The sequence below is a fragment of the Gopherus evgoodei genome, chromosome 10 (genome assembly GCF_007399415.2).
Source record: "Gopherus evgoodei ecotype Sinaloan lineage chromosome 10, rGopEvg1_v1.p, whole genome shotgun sequence".
Classification (NCBI taxonomy): domain Eukaryota; kingdom Metazoa; phylum Chordata; order Testudines; family Testudinidae; genus Gopherus; species Gopherus evgoodei.
This window is the reverse complement of record NC_044331.1, coordinates 62192166-62212685: the sequence shown is the minus strand read 5'-3', so window position 1 is coordinate 62212685 and position 20520 is coordinate 62192166. Positions and strand designations below refer to the sequence as shown.

At 46.2% G+C, this 20520-nt stretch overlaps 1 protein-coding gene across 1 annotated transcript in view; it reads left to right on the top strand.

The window, feature by feature from the left end:
• The first annotated feature begins 18640 nt into the window (after positions 1-18640).
• Positions 18641-20520, top strand: part of GRIN2A (glutamate ionotropic receptor NMDA type subunit 2A) — a 273638-nt gene continuing 271758 nt past the window's right edge. Inside the window, exon 1 of the mRNA XM_030579010.1 lies at positions 18641-19063. Coding sequence (XP_030434870.1) covers positions 18659-19063 — 405 coding nt within the window. The 5' untranslated portion in view covers positions 18641-18658. The remainder of the gene's footprint in view (positions 19064-20520) is intronic.

Below are 20520 nucleotides of genomic sequence, written 5' to 3'. Positions count from 1 at the left end.
TGTAGGCATTTTGGTGCTTCCTACTCAGTACAATGCTCAGCCTTTGCCAATGCGTACGGCCAATGAAGAATATGTGAAAGGACATTGGGTCTTTTGTTTCAGTCATAACTTACTTAATGTCACTTCTAAAAACAAAACTTCCAAGAAGATTCTAAAATTATGTAACCCAAACACTTGGGTCAATGCTTCCAAAGAAAATTAACATAGCTTTCAAGAAATGTCCTAATTATTTGATAAGATTATATAGCTCAGATGGATTTAAGATTCCTAAGGTATTTGTGACTTTCTTCAAACCCCTTTCTTAATTGACTTAAGAATCTTAGCAATTTCAAATCCATCTGAGCTCCATCCAATTGGCACATTTCTTATGGATTTAATGTTATAGTGGGTGAACAGGGCTGTAATATCAACACTACAATCAATAGTCTCTTCAGTTTCATGGATTAATACAGTTATACATTTTAGACCTTTTTATTTACTCATGATCAGAATGACCATGACTTCTGCTCTGTTCAAGAACGTATCTTTGAAAAATGTATTACGTGAATCAGCTCTACACAAACAAGTGTTTTTCTGGGTAAAGGTATGTCTTCAGTACAGTGGTATAGCTGTGCCACTATAGTGCTGTAATGTAGATGCTTCATATATCAACAGAAAGGGTTTTTGCTCTCACTGTAGGTAATCCACCTCTCCAAGAGGTAGTAACTAGGTTGACAGAAAAAAAAATTCCATGACCTACAGTGGGGTTTTGGTCAACCTAAGTATGTTGCAGTGGATGTGAAATTTTTCAAAGCCCTGAGTGAGCTAGCTAGGTCAACCTAAGGGTATGTCTACATTGGCAGAGTTATAGCTCCAGCTGTTACACTGCCGCTCAGAGAGCACTGAAGGAAAACTGCTGTTGTGTGTTTACTGTCAGCTGCCCACACAATAGCGTGTACATACTTGTGGCACTTGCAGTGGTATTTGGAACAGTGCACTCTGGGCAGCTATCCCACAGAGTAGCTCTTCCTCTTCTGCTGCTAAGATTAGCAGGAAGGCAGAGAAGGTTGCAGGGCATCCTGGGTCCTGTCCCAGTGCCCCGTGATTCATTGCTTCACATCCCAGCAATGCCTGTGCTTCCGTCCGCATTTGGCTCCATCTTTCAACGGTTTGTGTACTGTGTTAAGGGTAATTAGCATGAGCGACTCCATTTTGTAAGTTTCCCTATTTTGTATCCATCATTAACTAAAAGTGAGCACATCACGTACAAGGCTCCCAAGGGCAGCATTAAAGAAAGATAAAGCCAGAAACAGGAAAGAGGATAGGAAAACAGCTGCAACAGCATAATTAAGGAAAAATTCTAGTATGCAAGGTAACAGCTGGACTGAGCACTAGCCAGCACTAGGACAAAGATTAGCTATAATAGGTTAAAGATAAGAAAATGGCTTGTTTATTGGCTAAGGCTTCTGATCCACGAGGGTAGCATGCACTCCTAAAAGGTATACAACTTCTTTGTAATCTGCAGCCTGGGTCTCTCACTGACTAGCAGGGGGACACCATGTTCAAACATTGTTTGAACCTTGCGCAATAAAACTTTGTTGTTTGGACACTCTGTGAATCTTTGGTTTTTGTGCCTCAGCCTAGAAACAAACGGTGTGTGGCCTACAGGTATAATTCGCAACAACTGTGTGCTCTTCTCTGCCTCTTTGGTCTGCAGGAATGCATCCCGAGCTGTTGACAAGAATGCTGTTCGGACTGACCAACACATCATGAGTGGCAGTGGAGTTATTCCTTAAACTACAAAGGCAAGAGGAGTGTGAAATTGATCTTGCCACCCGTACTAGCTATAACACGAGATTGCTTGTAGCATTCAGGAAGATGCTGAACACAGCCACTTTTGGGCTCAGGAAACAAGCACTGAGTGGTGGCATCACATAGTCATGCGTGTCTGGGATGACGAGCAGTGGCTGCAGAACTTTCAGATGAGGAAAGCCACATTCATGGGACTATGTGATAAGCTCATCCCAGCTCTGCAGCACAAGGACACGAGAATGAGAGCTGCCCTGCTGCTGGAGAAGTGTGTGGCGATTGCACTGTGGAAGTTGGCTACTCCAGACTGCTACCAATCAGTTGCTAACCAGTTCGGAATGGAAAAGTCGACTGTTGGAGTCATGTTGATGGAAGTGTGCAGGGCCATTAATTGAATCTTGCTCTGAAACACCGTGACTCTGGGCAATGTGCGTGACATTGTGGATGGCTTTGCACAAATGGGTTTCCCTAACTGCGGAAGGATGATAGATGGCATATATTTCCAATTCTGGCACCAGACCACTTAGTCATCGAGTACATTAATTGGGAGGGGTATTTCTCAATGGTTCTCCAGGTGCTTGTGGATCACCATAGGCATTTCACAGACATTAATACAGGCTGGTCTGACGCACACATCTTTCAGAACACTGGCCTGTTCAGGAAGCTGACATCAGGGACTTTCTTCCTGGACCAGATCACTGTAGGGGAAGTCGAAATACCCATTGTGATCTGGAAGACCTCACCTACCCCTTAATGCCATGGCTTATGAAGCCATATGGGGGCAACTTGATAGCAACAAGGAGCGGTTCAACAACAAGCTGAGCAAATGTAGAATGACTGAGTGTGCTTTTGTCCATTTAAAGGCCTGCTGGTGCTGCCTATATGGGAGGCTGCACCTGTCCAATGACGATATTCCTATGCTTATGCTGTATGCTCCATAATATTTGTGAAGGGAAGGGTGAAAGCTTCATGCAGGGCTGGACCACTGAGGCTTAGCACTTGGAGGCTGAATTTGAACAGCCAGAAACCAGGGCTATTAGAGGGGAGCAGCGTGCAGTCATAAGGTTCGGGGATGCCCTGAGGCAGTAATTTGAAGCTGAAAGCCACTAATATTTGTTGCTATGCTCAGGAGTGCAGTGCTTGTAATATTTGGAGGTGATTGTGATTGGGGTAGACGATGCACTATGAAGGTTTAAGAAAACTGTTGCTTTGCAGGGCTCTGTTTTCTTTCAATTAATAGAAAAAAGATTGCTTTCAAACCAAAACAATTATTTTATTAAAAAAACAACAACTGGTGGGGGGAGAGAAACAAAAAAACACATTAGCACTGAGGGAGATGGGGGAAGGGAGAGTCCCGGGATGGTTAAAGATTTGTGCATGTCCAGATATCATATGCAACCTTCTCCTTTGGAGTACAGTGCAGTGGGTACTGTACTTCAGCAGGGCCAAACTGCAGAGGATGGGTGTTGAGTGCAGTGTGTAGTGGGAATCTGCAGTGCTGGACTGTGATGGTACAGAAGTGGAATGCAGTGGGTACAGACTGGAGCCAGGAGGTTGATAAGAATGTGTTGGCAGTGTCTGGAGGGCACACAGGAAAGAGTTTTGTGACAGCGGCTGCAGGAGAGGGCAGGCACGGAACTGCTTGGTTTGCAGTGCTAATAGCACCTGAAGCATGTCCATATGGTGGTGCTCCATAACGTTTAAGAGCCACTCCATGGCTTCATTCTGGCATGCCATGTTCTCCTTTTGGTCCTTCTTCTTGCTGTCCTGCCACTCCTTCAATTCTTGTTTTTCCGTTGTGGAGTCAGAGCCAGTGCAACCATTTAGGCAACCTCGGCGGTCGCTAGGGCACTAGGATTTGAGGGGCGGCATTTTCTTTGGCAGTGACTGCGGCAGCCAGATCGTCGGCCGCCCCAGTCGCTGCTGACATTTAGGCAGAGGGAGCTGGGGCAGGAGAGCGTGGGAAGGGCCCCCTGCAGCAAGTAAGGGGTGTGTATGGCATGCAGGGGAACTCCCCGCTCCAGCTCACCCCTGCCCTGCTTCCTCCCTGAGCAAGCTGTGGCGCTTCACTTCTCCCGCCTCCCAGGCTTGCGCCACCTAAGCTGATTGGCACTGCAAACCTGGGAGGCAGGAGAAGTGAAGCAGCCATGGTGTGCTTGGGGTGCTCGTGCTTGTGCATGGTGCAGGGGCGAGTTGGGGCGGGGGGGGTGCCTCAGGGTGGAGGGTGGGGAACTGCCGCGGGGAGGGTGCCTCAGGATGGAGGGGTAAGCTGCTGTGGGAGGGCGCCTCGGGGGGGGGGCTCGGAGATGGGGGAGGGCGCAAGGTGGAAATTTCACCTAGGGCGCAAAACATCCTTGCACCAGCCCTGCGCGGAGTGCATCATGACATCATGCAGAAAGTCCTCTTTAGTTCTTTGTAGCCAGTTTCTAATTCTGTGCAGCTGTTCAGCTGGTGAACAGAAAGGGAGGCTGGGCTCCCAAGGCCATAACTGTGAAGCCAAAATGCAGCTTTTTACAGGAGCAGTATTGTTTGCAACACAGAGATCACTGATTCAGTGATTTAAGTCACAGCCAGTACTCACACACCTGTCACTAACTGGCTGATCCCAGGCAAGCACACATGAGCCACAAGACCCCCAAAATGGTGAGTAGCTGCAGGGGTAGGGTAAATGAGTGTTCCTGGACCCTGCTGTACACTGGGCCTATGGCTCATGGGGAAAGTCAGCCTGATAATCATTCCTGTCCCCACATTTTCCACAGGCTGTGTTCAGTGATGTAGCCAGGTTCTAAGTGCAGGGTAGCAAACATAAAAAAGCCGCCCCCCCCTTGGATCCTCCTCCGGCCGCTCTGCACCCCCACCCCGTTGGTTGGCTCCTTCAGCGGCGCTATGCCCCCTCCCTCCCCCAGATCCTCTGGCCACACTGCGCTGCGGCCATGCCGCGCCCCCCCCAAAGAGGCTCGGTCCAGGGAAGAGGGGGCCTGGCTAAGGAAGTTTTTAGGGTGTGGTCTGAAGGGGGGACTCACCAGCTTCCGAGCGACCTCGGAGTATGCCATGACACCATGCTGGGTGGCCACCATGGGAGGGGGAGGGGAGAGGCACGCGGGAAGCTCCAGGCAGTTGGAATGTAACCGGCAGCTAGAGGGTCTGCATGGGGGTACGGGGCCAAGCAAATGGGTGGGGAGGGGTGTGGTGCAGGGGGGTGGGGTCACAGGGGCGGCCCGAAGGTTGAGGCCACGCTGTAACCACTTTGCACCCTTGCCCTGGGGTGATCCCCGCACGTGGTGCGCTGGAGTCTCGGATGTGATGTGAGCAGGGAGAGGACAGTCGGACCCTACCCTACCCCCTCTTCTCCCACCTATATAATGGGCCAAGAGCTGCTGCCGGGAGATGCTGCTGCTGCCACATTAGCAAGGGGCAGGGAGTGCTCGGCCACTGAGCCCTGAGCCGCTGCAGGAGGTGGTCATGGTTATGTTGGGGCTACCCTGAGCATGGGCGCAATGACCCAGGAGCCGGTCCCCTCGGTCCCCCCCATGGCTCCTGTGGCCTTGCTGTCCCCCCTGCTTGCAGGAGCCCAATACAGGCCCAGCAGGCCCAGCAGGCCAAGCTTCAGAGCAGAGCGTGGGCCCTGCCTGCTGGCACCGTGGTAACCCCTAACTTCTGGAAAATGTGCTGAGGGGAAGCGACTGCTTCTCCTGCACCCCGCTTAGCTACGCTACTGGCTGCGTTCATTATGGAAGATATCTCAACTTCTGAGGGTGAGCACGGAATCAAGGGACAATCTTCTCCAAATCCGTGACTCCGCCCAGGCCCATATGCGGCTCACCTGTTTGCAGCAATGGTCCTCCCCCCGCCGTGACAGCATAGTGACATAGGAAAGTTACCCTTAATGGGGCAAGAAACAAAGCAGCTCTGCCGAGGAACCTGCGGCAGTGGATTGCCCAGTATCTCCATGAGCATTTCGTGGAGATCTCTGAGGCAGATTCGTTTGAAGTAAGGGAGTCAATCAACAAGCTGTTCTGCCACTCAGACTAAGCATGTGATGATACGTGCATCATACAGACACAAGCCTGCTTTCTGCAACCCTTCTGCCTCCAACAACTTGATTCAGTGATTCCCCAAATCAAAGCCACTTAGCAGGGTCCTCCTCTCCTGTTTGTGCTTCACTCAGCTCTGACAGCTGTGACTGGCTACCCTGCTCTGGGGTAGAGAAAAGCTCCTGGCTACATGCATCTTTGACCTCCAAGTGGTCCTCTACTCTGGGTTCTTCTTTCCCTCCACATCCTTGTCCAAGATTTCCTGCTCCAAACTCGGTCCACTTTCGACTAGCATATGAGGCACCAAAGTATCCACAGTGGCCTTCACAGTGGAGGTGCGGTCGCCGCCAAGTATCGAGTCTTTGTGGAACCGGCAGCTCGTGGGTGCAGCGCTGGAGTGGTGGTTTGCATCCTATGCCTTGTGGTAGGCGTTCCGCAACTCCTTCACTTTGACCCTGTACTGCAGAGTGTCCTAGTCATGTCCCCTTTCTGCCATGCATCGTGAAATCTGTCAGGAAGTATCATAATTCCTTCAGCTGGAGCTGGGGACTGGACTGGATAGCCTTCTCTTCCGAAATGCTGATGAGGTCCAGCAGCTCAGCATTGCTCCAAGCAGAGGATCACCTGGTGTGTGGAGCAGGTATGGCCACCTGGAAAGATGCGCTGAGACCACTGCATGCATCACTGAACAAACAGGAAGGGGAATTTCTAAATTTCCAAGGAATTTGTGGGCTGGGGATGGGGGATTTTGGTGTAGGAAGGGAGTCTGGGTTTGTGGGGGCTCAGGGCTGGGGCAGAGGATTGGGGTGTGAGGAGCATTAACCTGGGAATGTTGCGGGTGAGTTTTACTGGTACTGTCTGCATTGGTGCTGGATGATGGTGGGATATCAGGGTGTGACTTCACTTGAGGGATGATACTTTAGCACGTAACCTGAGTCCAGGAGGTGGTTGAGGCCAGGTGACACATTCTGTCTGGGAAACTGGACAAAGGCTGGAGGAGGGGCTGGGGGTGTGGCTACGTGAGACTGCTGGAGGGGGTTTCAGTTTGGAGCTGGCCAGAGAAATGAAGAGAGGTCCAGAACTGGGGTCTGAGCTCCCTACCCCCTAAGATGGACCTGACTCAGGGGTCCTGTTCTCTGTACCCACAAGCTCTGTTTTAGACTGTGTTCCTATCATCTAATAAACCCTCTGTTTTACAGGCTGGCTGAGAGTCATGGTGAATTGCAGGAAGTGGGAAGTGCAGGGCCCTGACTCCCCCACACTCAGTGACATGGGGCACGGAGTTGGGGCATGGACTTACCTCTGGCAGCTCCCAGTCAGCGGCACAACAGGGGTGCTAAGGCAGGCTTCCTGCTTGTCCTGGCACCATGGATTGTGCTGTGCCCTGGAAGCGGCCAGCAGCAGGTCTGGTTCTTAGGTGGAGGCACGCAAGCGGCTCCACATGGCTGTTGCCCATAGGTACTGCCTCACCCCAGGAGTGCAGAGCCGGTGCTCAGGGAGGGGGCAGAGTGCAGAGCCTCGTGGCCCCCCTGCCTAGGAGCCATACCTGCTGCTGGCCGCATCTGGGGCGCATTGCAGTGTCAGAACAGGAAGGACCTAGCCTGCCGTATCAGGGCAGCACCGTCGACAGGACTTTTAACTGCCCAGTCGGCGGTGCTGACCAGAGCTGCCATGACCCAGTGCCTTACATTCTGCGACCCAGTATTGGGTCATGACCCGTAGTTTGAGAACCACTGATTTAAGGTATTTGTAAGACACCATTACACTCCCACTAGCTATAACAATAGTATTCTCCTTCTCAAACACAAGCACAGCTCACTGTCCAAAACAAAGGCACAAGAAAGACAGGTGAGGAGGAGTGGATTTGCTGGGTATTGTCTTGTGAAGGTTTGTGTCTGTGAGAGATCTGTGAAAGACCAGAGAAGCCGAGAGAGAAGGCAGCTCCAGCTGCAGCCACAGCACCACTGGTAGTGTGGCCCTAAGAAAAAGTTAAGAGAACTTGTGCTCTGAATGCTGGTTGAAAAGGGCTTGGAGCTGTGAGCAAAGAAATTGTCTCCTGCTGTTTGATTCCTGCTGTGTTCACAGAAACCGGGCTTTGTACATTCTTTTGTTTAAAACAAAAAACAGGCCAGGATTGTATCAAACACTCATCTGACTCACTCATAGATTTCTCCTCCTAACAGAAAAACCTGCAGGACTGTGAAGTTTAGTTAACTATTCAGGTCAACAGTATTGGAAGGAAACACAAGGAGGAGGGTGCAACGGGCGCGAGCGCGTGTGTGTGTGTATGTGTTTCTCTTGATTCATACTGAGAAAGCAGGGCAATTGGCTAGTTATCTTAGGTGCATTTACACAAAGGCAAGAAGCCTGGCGAGTAAGCACGAAGAATTGGAAGTCCTGGCACAGTCAAAAAACTGTGATGTAATTGGAATAACAAAGACGTGGTGGGGTGACTCACATGACTTGAGCACTGTCATGAATGAGTATAAACTGTTCAGGAATGACATGTATGAGAGGAAAGGTGGAGGAGTTGTATTGTATTAAGAGAGCAGTATGATTGCTCAGAACTCCAATATGAAACTGGAGAAAAGCCTGTTGAGAGTCTTTGCGTTAAGTTTAGAAGCGAGAGCAACAAGGGTAATGTCATGGTGGGTGTGCTATAGACCACCAGACCAGGAGGATGAGGTAGATGAAGCTTTCTTCGGACAATTAACTGAAGTTTCCAGAACACAGGCCCCGGTTTTAATGTGGGACTTCAATCATACTGACATCTGCTGGGAGAGCAATACAGCAGCGTGCAGACAATCCAGGACTTTTTTTAGTGCATGTAGGGGACAATTTCCTGGTGCAACTACTGGAGGAACCAACCAGGGGTGGTTCTCCTCTTGACCTGCTGCTTACGAACAGGGAAGAACTGATAGGGGAAGTAGAAGTGGGTGGCAACCTGGGCGGCAGTGACCATGAGATGGTTGAGTTCAGGATCCTCACAAAAGGAAGAAAGGAGACGAACAGAATATGGACCCTGAACTTCAGAAAAGCAGACTTTAACTCCTATAGGGAACTGATGGGCAGAATCCCCCAGGAGGCTAATATGAGGGGGAAAGGAGTTCAGGAAAGCTGTCTGTATTTTAAAGAAGCCTTATTGAGGGCACAGGAACAAACTATCCTGATGCGCAGAAAGAATAGCGAATATGACAGGTGACCATCTTGGCCTAACAGTGAAATCTTTGGTAAGCTTAAACACAAAAAGAAAGCTTACAAGAAATGGAAACTTGGTCAGATGACTAGGAAGGAGTATAAAAATATTACTTGAGCATCCAGGGGTTAATCAGGAAGGCCAAAACACAACTAGAGTTGCAGCTAGCAAAGGATTGTGTAGGGTAACAAGAAGGGTTTTTACAGGTATGTTAGCAGCAAGAAAAAAGTCAGGGAAAGTGTGGGATCCTTAATGAATGGGAGAGGCAACCTAGTGACAGATGATATGGAAAAAGCTGAAGTACTCAATGCTTTGTTTGCCTTGGTCTTCATAGACAAGGTCAGCTCCCATCCTGCTGTCCTGGGCAACCCAGTATAAGGAGGAGGTGAGCAGCCCTCAGTGGTGAAAGAACAGGTTAGGACTATTTAGAAAAGCTGGACATGCACAAGTCCATGGATCCAGATCTAATGTATCTGAGGGTCCTGAGAGAATTGGCTGATGTGATTGCAGTGCTATTGGCCATTATCTTAGAAAACTCGTGGCAATTGTGGGAGGTCCTGGATGATTGGAAAAATGAAAATATAGTGTCCATCTTTAAAAAAGGGAAGAAGAAGAACCCGGGGAACTACAGAGCAGTCAGCCTCACCTCAGTCCTTGGAAAAATCATGGAGCAGTTCCTCAAGGAAACCATTTTGAAGCACTTGGAGGAGAGGAAGGTGATCAGGAAAAGTCATCATGGATTCACCAAGGGCAAGTCATGCCTGACCAACCTGATTGCCTTCTATGATGAGATAACTGGCTCTGTGGATATGGGAACAGCAGTGGACATGATATATCTTGACTTTAGCAAAGCTTTTGATACCGTCTCCCACAGTATTCTTGCTGGCAAGTTAAAAAAGTATGGATTAGATGAATGGACTACAAGGTAGATAGAAAGCTGGCTAGAGTGCTGGGTTCAATGGGTAGTGATCAATGGCTCGATGTCTAGTTGGCAGCCGGTATCAAGCGGAGTGTCTCAGGGGTTGGTCCTGGGGCTGGTTTTGTTCAACATCTTTATTAATGAACTGCATGATGGGATAGATTGCACTCTTAGCAAGTTTGCAGATGACACTTAGCTGGGGGGAGAGGTAGATACACTGGAGGGTAGTGATAGGGTGACCTAGACAAATTGGAGGATTGGGTCAAACGAAACCTGATGAGGTTCAACAAGGACAAGTGCAGAGTCCTGCACTTAGGACAGAAGAATCCCATGCATTGCTTCATGGATAGAAGCTGAATATGAGTCAGCAGTGTGCCCTTGTTGCCAAAAAGGCTAATGGCATATTAGGCTGCATTATTAGGAGCATTGCCAGCAGATGAGGGAAGTGATTATTCCCCTCTATTTGGCACTGGTGAGGCCAGATCTGGAGTATTGCATCCAGTTTTGGGCCCCCCCTCTACAGAAAGGATGCGGACAAATTGGAGAGAGTCCAAGGGAGGGCAACAAAAATGATCAGAGGGCTGGGGCAAATGAATTACAAGGAGAGGCTGAGAGAACTGAGCTTATTTAGTCTGCAGAAGAGAAAAGTGAGGGGGGGATTTGATAGCAGCCTTCAGCTACCTGAAGGGGGTTTCAAAGAGGATGGACCTCAGCGGTTCTCAGTGGTAGCAGATGACAGAACACGGAGCAATGGTCTCAAGTTGCAGCGTGGGAGGTCTAGGCTGGATAATAGGAAACACTATTTCACTAGGAGTGTGGTAAAGACCTGGAATGAGTTACCTAGGGAGGTGGTAGAATCTCCATCCTTAGAGGTTTTTAAAGCCTGGCTTGACAAAGCCCTGGCTGGGATGATTTAGTTTGTATTGGTCCTGTTTTGAGCAGTGGGTTGGACTAGATGACCTCCTGAGGTCTCTTCCAGCCTAATTTTCTATGCTTCTATGATTGCCAACCCCAAACCTAAATTCAGTGTAATGGAGAGTGGATTAGGTCTTAAATTAGTAAGTAAAAGCTGTTAATACCACCCACAACTGGACTCTGTATATTGAGGAAAAATCTGTGTTGAGGCCAAACAAAGCCATGATATTTGGGAACATTTGTGCCACTTCTTCCTATAATTGTGAAATATCTAAATGCATTTATCTTTCACAGTTCCAGAACAAAAGAGCTCTCTTTTGTCAAATATGGATGCTGATTTCAACTGAGGATGGGACTCTGAGGAAAGAGACCCTTGTGAATATAAGAAGGTGTGTAATAGGATGGCTGCCGACACAGTCTTTATCACGCTGTTGCAGTTCATACTCCTTTGTAAATTGAGTAGCTTTAATTAAAAAGTAAAAAGTTCATAATGAAATTCTGGCTAGACCGAGGGCCAGATATGACTAATTTAGTGATTTCCCAGGGAAACAGATTTTTCCCTTGGGTGTTAAATAAAGCAGCCCTGGAATAAAGCTAGAGATTAATTTGACGGGGGAAATTATTACAAAGCTGGGGAGAGACAGCCACTGTAAACCTCAAATGACCCCTGCCCAATAGCGAGGGTGAAGGAAGCTCAGAGAGGCCTGGTTCAAGAGTCTCTGGGGGTTCCCTTGTTGGGGTGTGTGTGGGGAGGTGCACTGCAGCAGCCGCTGGGCTCAGGGTTGTCACTTCCTGTGTCAGGCAGCAGCCAGCACACGTCCTTTGCAGAGCTGGGAGTTGCTCAAGGCCATCATTTCATGCATGGCTTGGTAAATTGTGCAAGAAAGGACAGTGCCAAATGAAAAGCTGAGCCAATTTTCAATAAGGGGACCATTTGTGATCAAATGTTTTAATAAGTTTGAAAACCAGTTTTCCCCCTTCTCTTTATTTCTTATAGTTCACTCAGTGCATTTGTGTGTCATCCTCTGCCTCACAAGGAATAAACCATCCAAGTTTAGGGTTCTGTGTGTACCTGCAGCATTGTTTCAAACCAATAGGCTCATGCATGATATGTGGTTCACATAGAGCCTGATTCTGTAAGGTGCTGAGGACTACCAGTTCCCATTGACTTCAGTGAGAGGGGAGGATGCTCAGCACTTCACAGGGCCGGTGTATCAGCTAAACAAAAATATACTTATACAATGGGTGCTGCTAAAAAGTTAGTTCTGTTTTTTAGTGGTGTTCCTGGTCTCAGCAGCATTCTCTCTTTTTAGGAACAGGGAATACTGCAGGAACCAATAACACTTTAAAACCTGGAAAGAGCTCTAAAAATACCCACTGATCCTTAATCTAGCCAGTTGTTTGCAATATCTCTTTACTGATTTCAGTTCCACAAAGCTGACAAAGTCTTAACATAATGCTGCTGCTTCTGAATGTAGGGAGAATTGAGTTATTTGTCTTTTGCAATTCAGTTGAGAGATTTCTTGAATTATGGTTAAATTGTTACAGTAGTGGCTGAATCCTCTGAATATAGCTTGGCAATATTTTTATACCTAATGTCTTGGGTGATAGGTTTCAGGCAACTTGGGTATCATTGTGCAAGAACTTTTTTCTTTGAAAAGGTCATAATTGTACTTGATGCTAATATTGTTCTTTCCTATGATGTCTGTGAGAGTTTTCTGCCTCTGTGTGAAAGCAGAATTTGACCCTTCATAATTAAACAGTACATCATCTGTGAGGTAGGTATATGCTTACAGATGAATAAAGTGAAGCAAATTGAGAGAAAGTAAACTTCTAGGGTCATTTTGCGAGTCAGTAACAGTTAGAAATAGATTGCTTGTCTCTCTGCTGTTAACCATTAGACCACATTCCCCTCAGGCCAGTTTTCTCAATATGTCTTTAACTCAATGTTGGTGTAGTTTGCTCCTGTTGACAAATGCTCCCCAAAACCAGATAATGTTTTAGAGGAAAAACTGAGTAATATTTTCATATTGGCTTTGAAAGACTAAATATTAATATAAAACATCCCATAGTGGTGGAAAATCTAAATCTATTTTGAAGTCTATAATTCTGGGCTTCTGGGGAAAATCCCTTTGATTCTCATGTTCTTCTCAGAAGAGTAATTTCACACTTCTTGAAGTTGTTTAGCAATCTTTTTAGATAGGCTACCTGCTATGTATGTAGAGATCCCTTTAAGAGGCTTATTTTTCAATGTATCCTCTGCCCTTCAAAAATAAACCCTCTCTATTTAAATATATAACAGATCAAAATTTCGATAAATTTCTACCTTAGTCTACTAAATCAGTGGAATTCAGTGTTCATTACAGGGGTTATTGGAATAGCAGTTCATTTTTCATGCATATGTTGCGACACCTAGGCGCTCTATGGTAAGTTAAAGATGTTTTAGTGTTAGTTGTGCTTTTCCTGCTTCTGCTGGTTAAAACTGGCCTGTTGATATGTTTGCACCTAATTTCCTTAATTTTAAAAAGAAAAAAAAACATGAAAATGCATAGAAATGTGATTCTGCAGCTTTTACTCAATTGAGTAGTCATTGTTCACATGGAGTCTAATTGAAAAGAATGTGGCTACTCCTGTGAGTAAGGTCAATGTAAGTGCTTTCAGAATTAGACTATATATGTTTTTGGGGTATTTTTTCAAACTTATTTCATTAAAATATCAATGCAGACAACATGTATAGCTGTAAACCTATCCAAATATAGATACAATATCTATATTTCAAAGTTAAAGAACTTAGACCTTAGCTATTTCTCAATTCAGCTTTTTTTGCTACCAAAAGCAATTAGAGCACATTTTGCACTAAGTATTTGCCAAATATATCTAAGCTGTTTTTTTGATATTTAAACAGTAAACTTGTTATATGCCCTTGTTGGACCCAGCTTTTCTTCTTGTGGATTTAACCTGTGACTTAAGATCTTGCATTCCTAGTTTCATCCACTGGTGACTTGCTTGGCTCAATGATAAACTCTTGGAAAAGGATTTATAACTCCAATGACACAATCTTAACTATAGTAACATTACCAGGCATCTGTATAATCTTTATAGAAGAGATCTGTGTCAAGAAATGAACTAATGCTTAAATCTTCAAATATTTGTTAACAAATTACAGGGTTATATTCAAATGCTTTTCTAGAGGAACTAGAGCAAGAGTCAGTAATCTTCGCCACGCGACCCATCAGGGTAATCTTCTGGTGGGCTGCGAGACATTTTGTTTACGTTGGCCGTCTGCAGGGATGGCACCCCGCAACTCCCAGTGGCCACGGTTCGCCATTCCTGTGGATTACCCTGATGGGCTGCGGACCGAAGGTTCCAACCCCTGGACTAAAGCAATGTATATTTTGAAGTCTTCTCAGTATTTTAAGGCCAAAGACCACAAGAAAAAGTGTATAGCTACTGGAGAATTTTATCATGGAGTCGTCAAGGGCAATAAAAATGTTATGAGTCGAGGTACTGATTTTTGGACTAAGGTAATGGCAGGCAAGTCAATGATTGGTTGGTTTGTACTGCAACATAGCCCAGCCACCCAGCCACACTGTGCAAGGTGTTGTACAAATGCATAGACAATCCCTACTCTGAAGGGTTAATAGTCTGCATAAGTGGTTCTCAACCTATGGCCCAATCAGCCCACAGCTGCAGCCCATGTGACATCCTCAGGACCATACAGGCAGGGTTTTATATTCTGTGGATGCAGCCCACATAACGCATATGTGGCCTACAGTGATAAATAGGTTGAGAACCACAGGTCTACATGGACAAGACGAAGATTGGGATAAAGGCATGCAACATAAGAGCTGGGTGGTAATGGATAAATGGCATTTTAGTCCCACGTTTTAAAACTGCATCATGGCAGATGGAGTGAGATGAGAGAGAAAGTGAGGGGGGGTGGGGAAGGGCACACACTAAAAGCGGGAGCTAAGGAGAGGGAAGGATGGTGGGGTGCCTGGAATTCAGGGCCAGACTGGGGTCATGGGGCAGGAAGGAGGACAGACATGCAGCCAGTCACCAGAGGGAAATATCTAGAGTCTAAACTAAAAGTTAGTCTGACCTGAAGAGTGTCCAGAGGGATGAAGTTGTGTGGGGTAGGGCAGCACAGGGACAGCCTGGAGTGGGGTGCTCCTGTACTGATTTGGAGGACAGGAGGGGAAAAGGACCAACAAAATTGCCCTTTCCCAGGGTGCAACTGCTCCATCTTCTGTGGGAGGAGTGTCTCAAGCTTTCAGCACTGGCTTAATCCTGGGCGCTGCTCCTTCTAATTCCCCTGTGCTCCAGTGTCTCTGAATTACCCCCAGTGTAGGTCAGGAGGGATGATGGAGCAGGGCAGAGATTCCCAACTGGGCTGCCATCCCTTGTCACTGGTGCTGTGGATGTTGTGGGAGTTCTCAGGGCTGCTGTTGCTCATGGCATTGCTGTTTTTACCTCCCTGGCGAGAGGGCTGCCCTGATTTGGTCCAAGTCTGGTGACTGGGGGGAGAGTGCAGGGAGAGCGTGAAGGGAGGCAGAGGGCATCTTTTCAAGTGACATAAACCACTTAGATACTTTTAAAATGTTAAATATTTGTCTGGATTTTATTTTCCATATTCAGGTATTGTTGGGCGCAATTCTTCTTCCAATCACCCTCCTCCTCCCCTCTGGTTTTTGAATGGAGGGGAGTTGTAGAGAGAGGCCCCTGTCTCGGATTGCTGGAAAGCTTTGCTGCTTGCAGCCTATGTTACTACAGAATCAGTGCATGCAGCTCTGAACCTGACTGCAGCTCCCTGCTTTTCCTCATGTGTAGGACAGTGTAATACACTCTCCCGGAAGGAGGAGAGGGGAAAAGCGAGAGAACCTGCTTTGTAGAATGCACTGTAATTTTCTACCACACTTTAAGGATGTAATGCTGACAATCTGCTCAGTTTTTAAGAAGCTGGGAGGAATTTTGAGGCTGCTGTCCAGTAGAATGGCTGCAGCAACCCATACAACTGCCTTTCTTTTTTTTTTTTAAAGAGATGATGCTGAACGTTTTTTGCCAAGGGTAAAAAGCAAATCTCAGTTGCGAGTGGCTTTCTTAAAACTTGATCACGGGGGATTTTTAGCGATAAAAAGCTGCTGGGTTTCTGTTTACTGCAGTGAGAACAAGTTGTAGGATGAAATCCAGGGATTAAAAGACCCATTTTCCACTTCGTTGTTTGCAAAGGAATCCACTGAAATGACTTTGAGGATCTTAAGCTTGGAACGATGTGGCGGGAGAATGCAGTAAGTATTTCCCTTTCTGAGTACATGGTTTGTAGTTGCAGATGGGCTCTTAGCTATGGAATGACACACATGTAAAATGTTGCAGTCTCTCTCCGTCTTTAAAGCCTCGGTTTTCCTTGGTAGTCAACACTTATGAAGCTTTTCGTAAATGTTGCTTTTTTATTTGCAAACATGCCATCATCCTAAATGTAGCTATGGATACTTTAAGAAGTATCTTTATTTTTTTTCTAGAAATATTGAACACTAAATCAAAGCCAACGGATCTTTTCCTGGGGGAATTTGCGATTCTGTGTCTCTCTGGTTGTTTATGATGATCTGAGAAGCAGTCTGCTCTTTATCAAGATAAAAAAAGAACTATTTCCCATATTGATTCAGCTGTTCCCTCCGCCCCCGTTATGCTTGTTTTGAACCTGTCAAGAAAACTCCTGTCCTTGATCTTGTGAATTAGTTTAGCATCCAGCTATCCACTCACGGTTAGGTGTCTCACTCCCTCGGGGCTCAAAGCCAGACCCTGCCAGTGGAGGCAATAGGCGATTACTAGCACAAAATATTTCCAACCTCCATGGGTGGGAGGGGGAAGGACTTCCAGGGAAGATTGGCAGCCCTGTCACTTCTGTTGAGGGAGATCTTCTCGCATCTATTTTTACTTAAAGGTAATGCGGGGGGGGGACAACAACTTTCTCAGCCTGTCACTTTGTTCACCGTGCTTGTTTCATGTGCACATCAGAGTCGGGAAGACGTTGCAATCGGACTTTCAGGCTGACTAATGTTCTTCATCTGTCTCCTCTCCCCCCCGCCCTCTTAACTCTTCCCCTTCAGCCCCCTTTCGCATCTCTTCCTGCTTGGGTAGCTGCCTCCCTTGGATGCGATGCGGAAAGCAAGCTGCAGCGAGCCTCCTGTATTTGGGCCGAGGGATGGAAGCAACCCCGGCCTCTTGGTGTTGAGGCTTACAAAGAAATGCCAAACTTCGCCGCGTGCCAAATAGCAGCAACTACATTTTCTGGCATCCTCGGTAGGTTGCAAAGTTTGTGTCCCGGCAGTGCGCCGTGCAGCCAGCAAGCGACGCTACTGCTCTGCGCTTGGAATGGAAAGGGGGGATTCTGGCGCTGTTGTCATACGCACGAGGAGGTACTTTGCAGGATTTCACATCCCGTTTGGAGGGGGTGGGGGGAAGAGGTGCGTGTGCCTACAGATGAATTGGTGCAATTAATGCTTTCCAGTGCAGTCTCGTTTGTTAAGGAAACCATGATTCCAAGGGTGGGGGAGAGCAGCTTCTTTCCCGAGTCTGAAAGAAGATGAAGCAGCTTCACATCTGCAGGGGTTTGGGTTAATTTATTTATAAACCTTTCTTCGCTGCCTCTGCTGCTGCAGTCATCAGAACAACCTGGCATGCAGCACAATAGCTTGGGAAGCACAGTGCAGCTGAGCTGCGATTCAATGGTGTCAGAAATTCCCACCCCCACACGGAGGGAAAGCTACAGAGAGACTCCTGGTCCTGTTGTTCAGCAGCAGATGATGCTGATGGATACTGACTGACGATGGGGACATCATGGTTAGCGGGGTGAGAAGGGAGATCAGGAAAAGACAGCCCCCTGATTGGACAGCCCTGCTAGTATGTTCTGCATGACGCTTCCCAGCAAGCCTGTTGTGTGTTGCAGAGGGACTCCCCTCCTGAGGCCAGCAAAGGAGTCTAGAAATCCCTGGGAACATGGTGGCAAAAGGACACATTGCGCTTGGCTGTCTCGGATCACCCTCCCTGTCCATGGCTCATCTCCCTCTCCCTCTTCAGCCCCCTAAAGAGCCAATGGGGGGGGGGGCCAGAGCAAATCAATGCACTGATACTCATTTATTGAACATGCTGTCCCCCAACACCAGTGACAACTTGCTCGCTGAGATCCCCAGTTCAGAGATGCTAAAGTGACTGTAGAGTAGGGGAAGGAGAGAGAGAGAGAAATAGGTTAGAATAATGTGTGTCTGAATCTGTTCCAGACATGCAGTAGTTATTCATGAGCAGCAGCCATCTGAGAGATTTAAAAATAAAATTACATTTCTGGGGTCCTGCAAGATGGGTGGGGTGCAGGGGTGTGGGGTTCTAGTGCCTTTCTGGGCTAATTTTATGGGAAAAGCGCGTCTCCCTTTTAGGCTGTCAACAGATTTCAAAATACAAGTTCCTGGTTAAAAAAAAGAAAAAAAAAATCCCCCCATGCTAATTAGTTCACTCATTTAATTTTAACTAGATCAGAAACATTAAATGGTGCCTTTCCCCAGAACTCGCGCTGCATTTTTTCTAGTTTGCTGTAGACAATTCATAACACTGTCACTGGGGAGCTAATTTCATGGGATAGTTAAACTGATGTCAGACTATAGGGATAAGGTGAAGAGCCATTGGAGGAAGCTAATAAGGATGCATTCTATGCAGATATTTTGCATCAAAAGCCTGGTGAGGGACTATATAGCGTATTTTGCTCTTTTTTCTCATGCAATGTGATCACTTCTACAGGGGATAAAGCTGGCAAAGATGGGGAAAATTGGCTATGCTCTCCTGGTACTCCAAGCTCTTCTGGCGCAATTGGATCTTGTTCATGGAGCAGAGAAAAGTTATCCCATACTCAACATTGCAGTTATCCTGGGGAGAACCAAGTATATCACAGAGCAAGACATCCGAGCTCTCTGGAGCAGGGAAATGTCAGCAGACCTGGCCATTGATGTCAATGTAGTGACCCTTTTGGTGAACCAGACTGACCCTAAAAGTATTATAACGCATGTTTGTGACTTAATGTCAGGCACCAAGATCCATGGGGTAATTTTTGGAGACGATACTGATCAGGAGGCGATAGCTCAGATTTTGGATTTTATTTCATCTCAGACTTTTATTCCAATTCTGGGAATTCATGGTGGCTCCTCCATGATCATGGCAGATAAGGTAGGATATTTAAAAAAATTATTTAAAGCTTTTGTTGCACCAGTATAACTTCATCATGCATACTAACTTCAGAACATGTGCACCGCAAGCAGCTCAAAAGAGGATGCCTCTAACAGCCTATATTCTGATCTTTAAAAGGAAAATTATCATGAAGCTTCCTACTGAAGTACCACTCAATATCCTGAAAAGATTTTGAGGGAGGGGGGTTCATGTCTGTAATTTGTTTGTTTACATAAGGAACATTCTTACCGACAGTTTAGTTACAACCAAGCTGGATTCTGATCAACCTAGGAATGCTACGTACAGTTGATGACCCCAAAGATAGATGGCTTATTTAACCTAATTATGACAATACAATGTTTTGTCCTGTTTTACATCATGAAGGAAAGGTATAACATTATTGGCAGACACTAGAAACCTGTGTTACAGTTAATTAGACTCTCATGTGGTAAACATGAGGTTATGATGTGCAGGTGGTTTTGTCTATGAACTCTTAAGATAATGCAAACTGTTTGTTTTTTTTTAGGAAAATGTTTTTCCATATAATCCATCCTCAGGTTATGAAATAATAGCACAGTGACTAATACACCCAGCACACATTCCTTACTCCAGGTGGCAGAAGCCTAGCAAACTCCTACTCTATAGAACACAATCTTGTCTGGTGTTCAGCGCTCAAACTCCTAGGAGCTGAGGGTGCTCAGCACCTGGAAGGATCATGCCCTTTGCTGTGACCAGTTCCACTGTTACCCCATCATTCAGCCAACAAATGCTAAGAAACAATCGGCTGATGCTGAAAAGCCCATATCCCAGCCTTGGCTGTCACTTATGTAAAGAGATGAGGATTATTCAACACAACACTTGCTGAGTAGAAAGTCATTTATTAACTTTTCAGGAAATATTTTTTCAGCACATCAAACCCTAAAACCATTATTAAGGGCAAAATATTACTAAGAAATGAGGAATGATTATGATTCAGCTGTAAAGAGCTTTTCTGTAGCACTAAAACAAGGGAGGTGCGGGGACTGTCAAATATTGGGTAGTAATTCACACAGATTCAGAGAAATATTGAAAATAATTATTTAAAGTGACCTAGATATATTTTTAACAGTGAAGAACAGAAGAGATGAGATTATTTATGATCTTTGAAGAAGGAATCAGGAATCATTCCTGACTTAGAAACAGCGGCATTTCACTCTTTTTACTAATTGGTGGGACTAAAGATATTCTTTCAGTCTCAGTATTCTGAGTGACCTTTATCGTTACAACTGACACTGTTGTATAATGGTTCAGTTAATAAATGTTTGAATTGTAGTGGAAATTCTATAGGAGGGCCTTATCTCCACATGAATAACCACAGAGTTCATTATGATTGATATTACTACCTTAAATACTAAAGGGAGATATACTGGCTAGGTCATGGGGACTATTACATTGGGAACTATTGAACTATCCTTAAG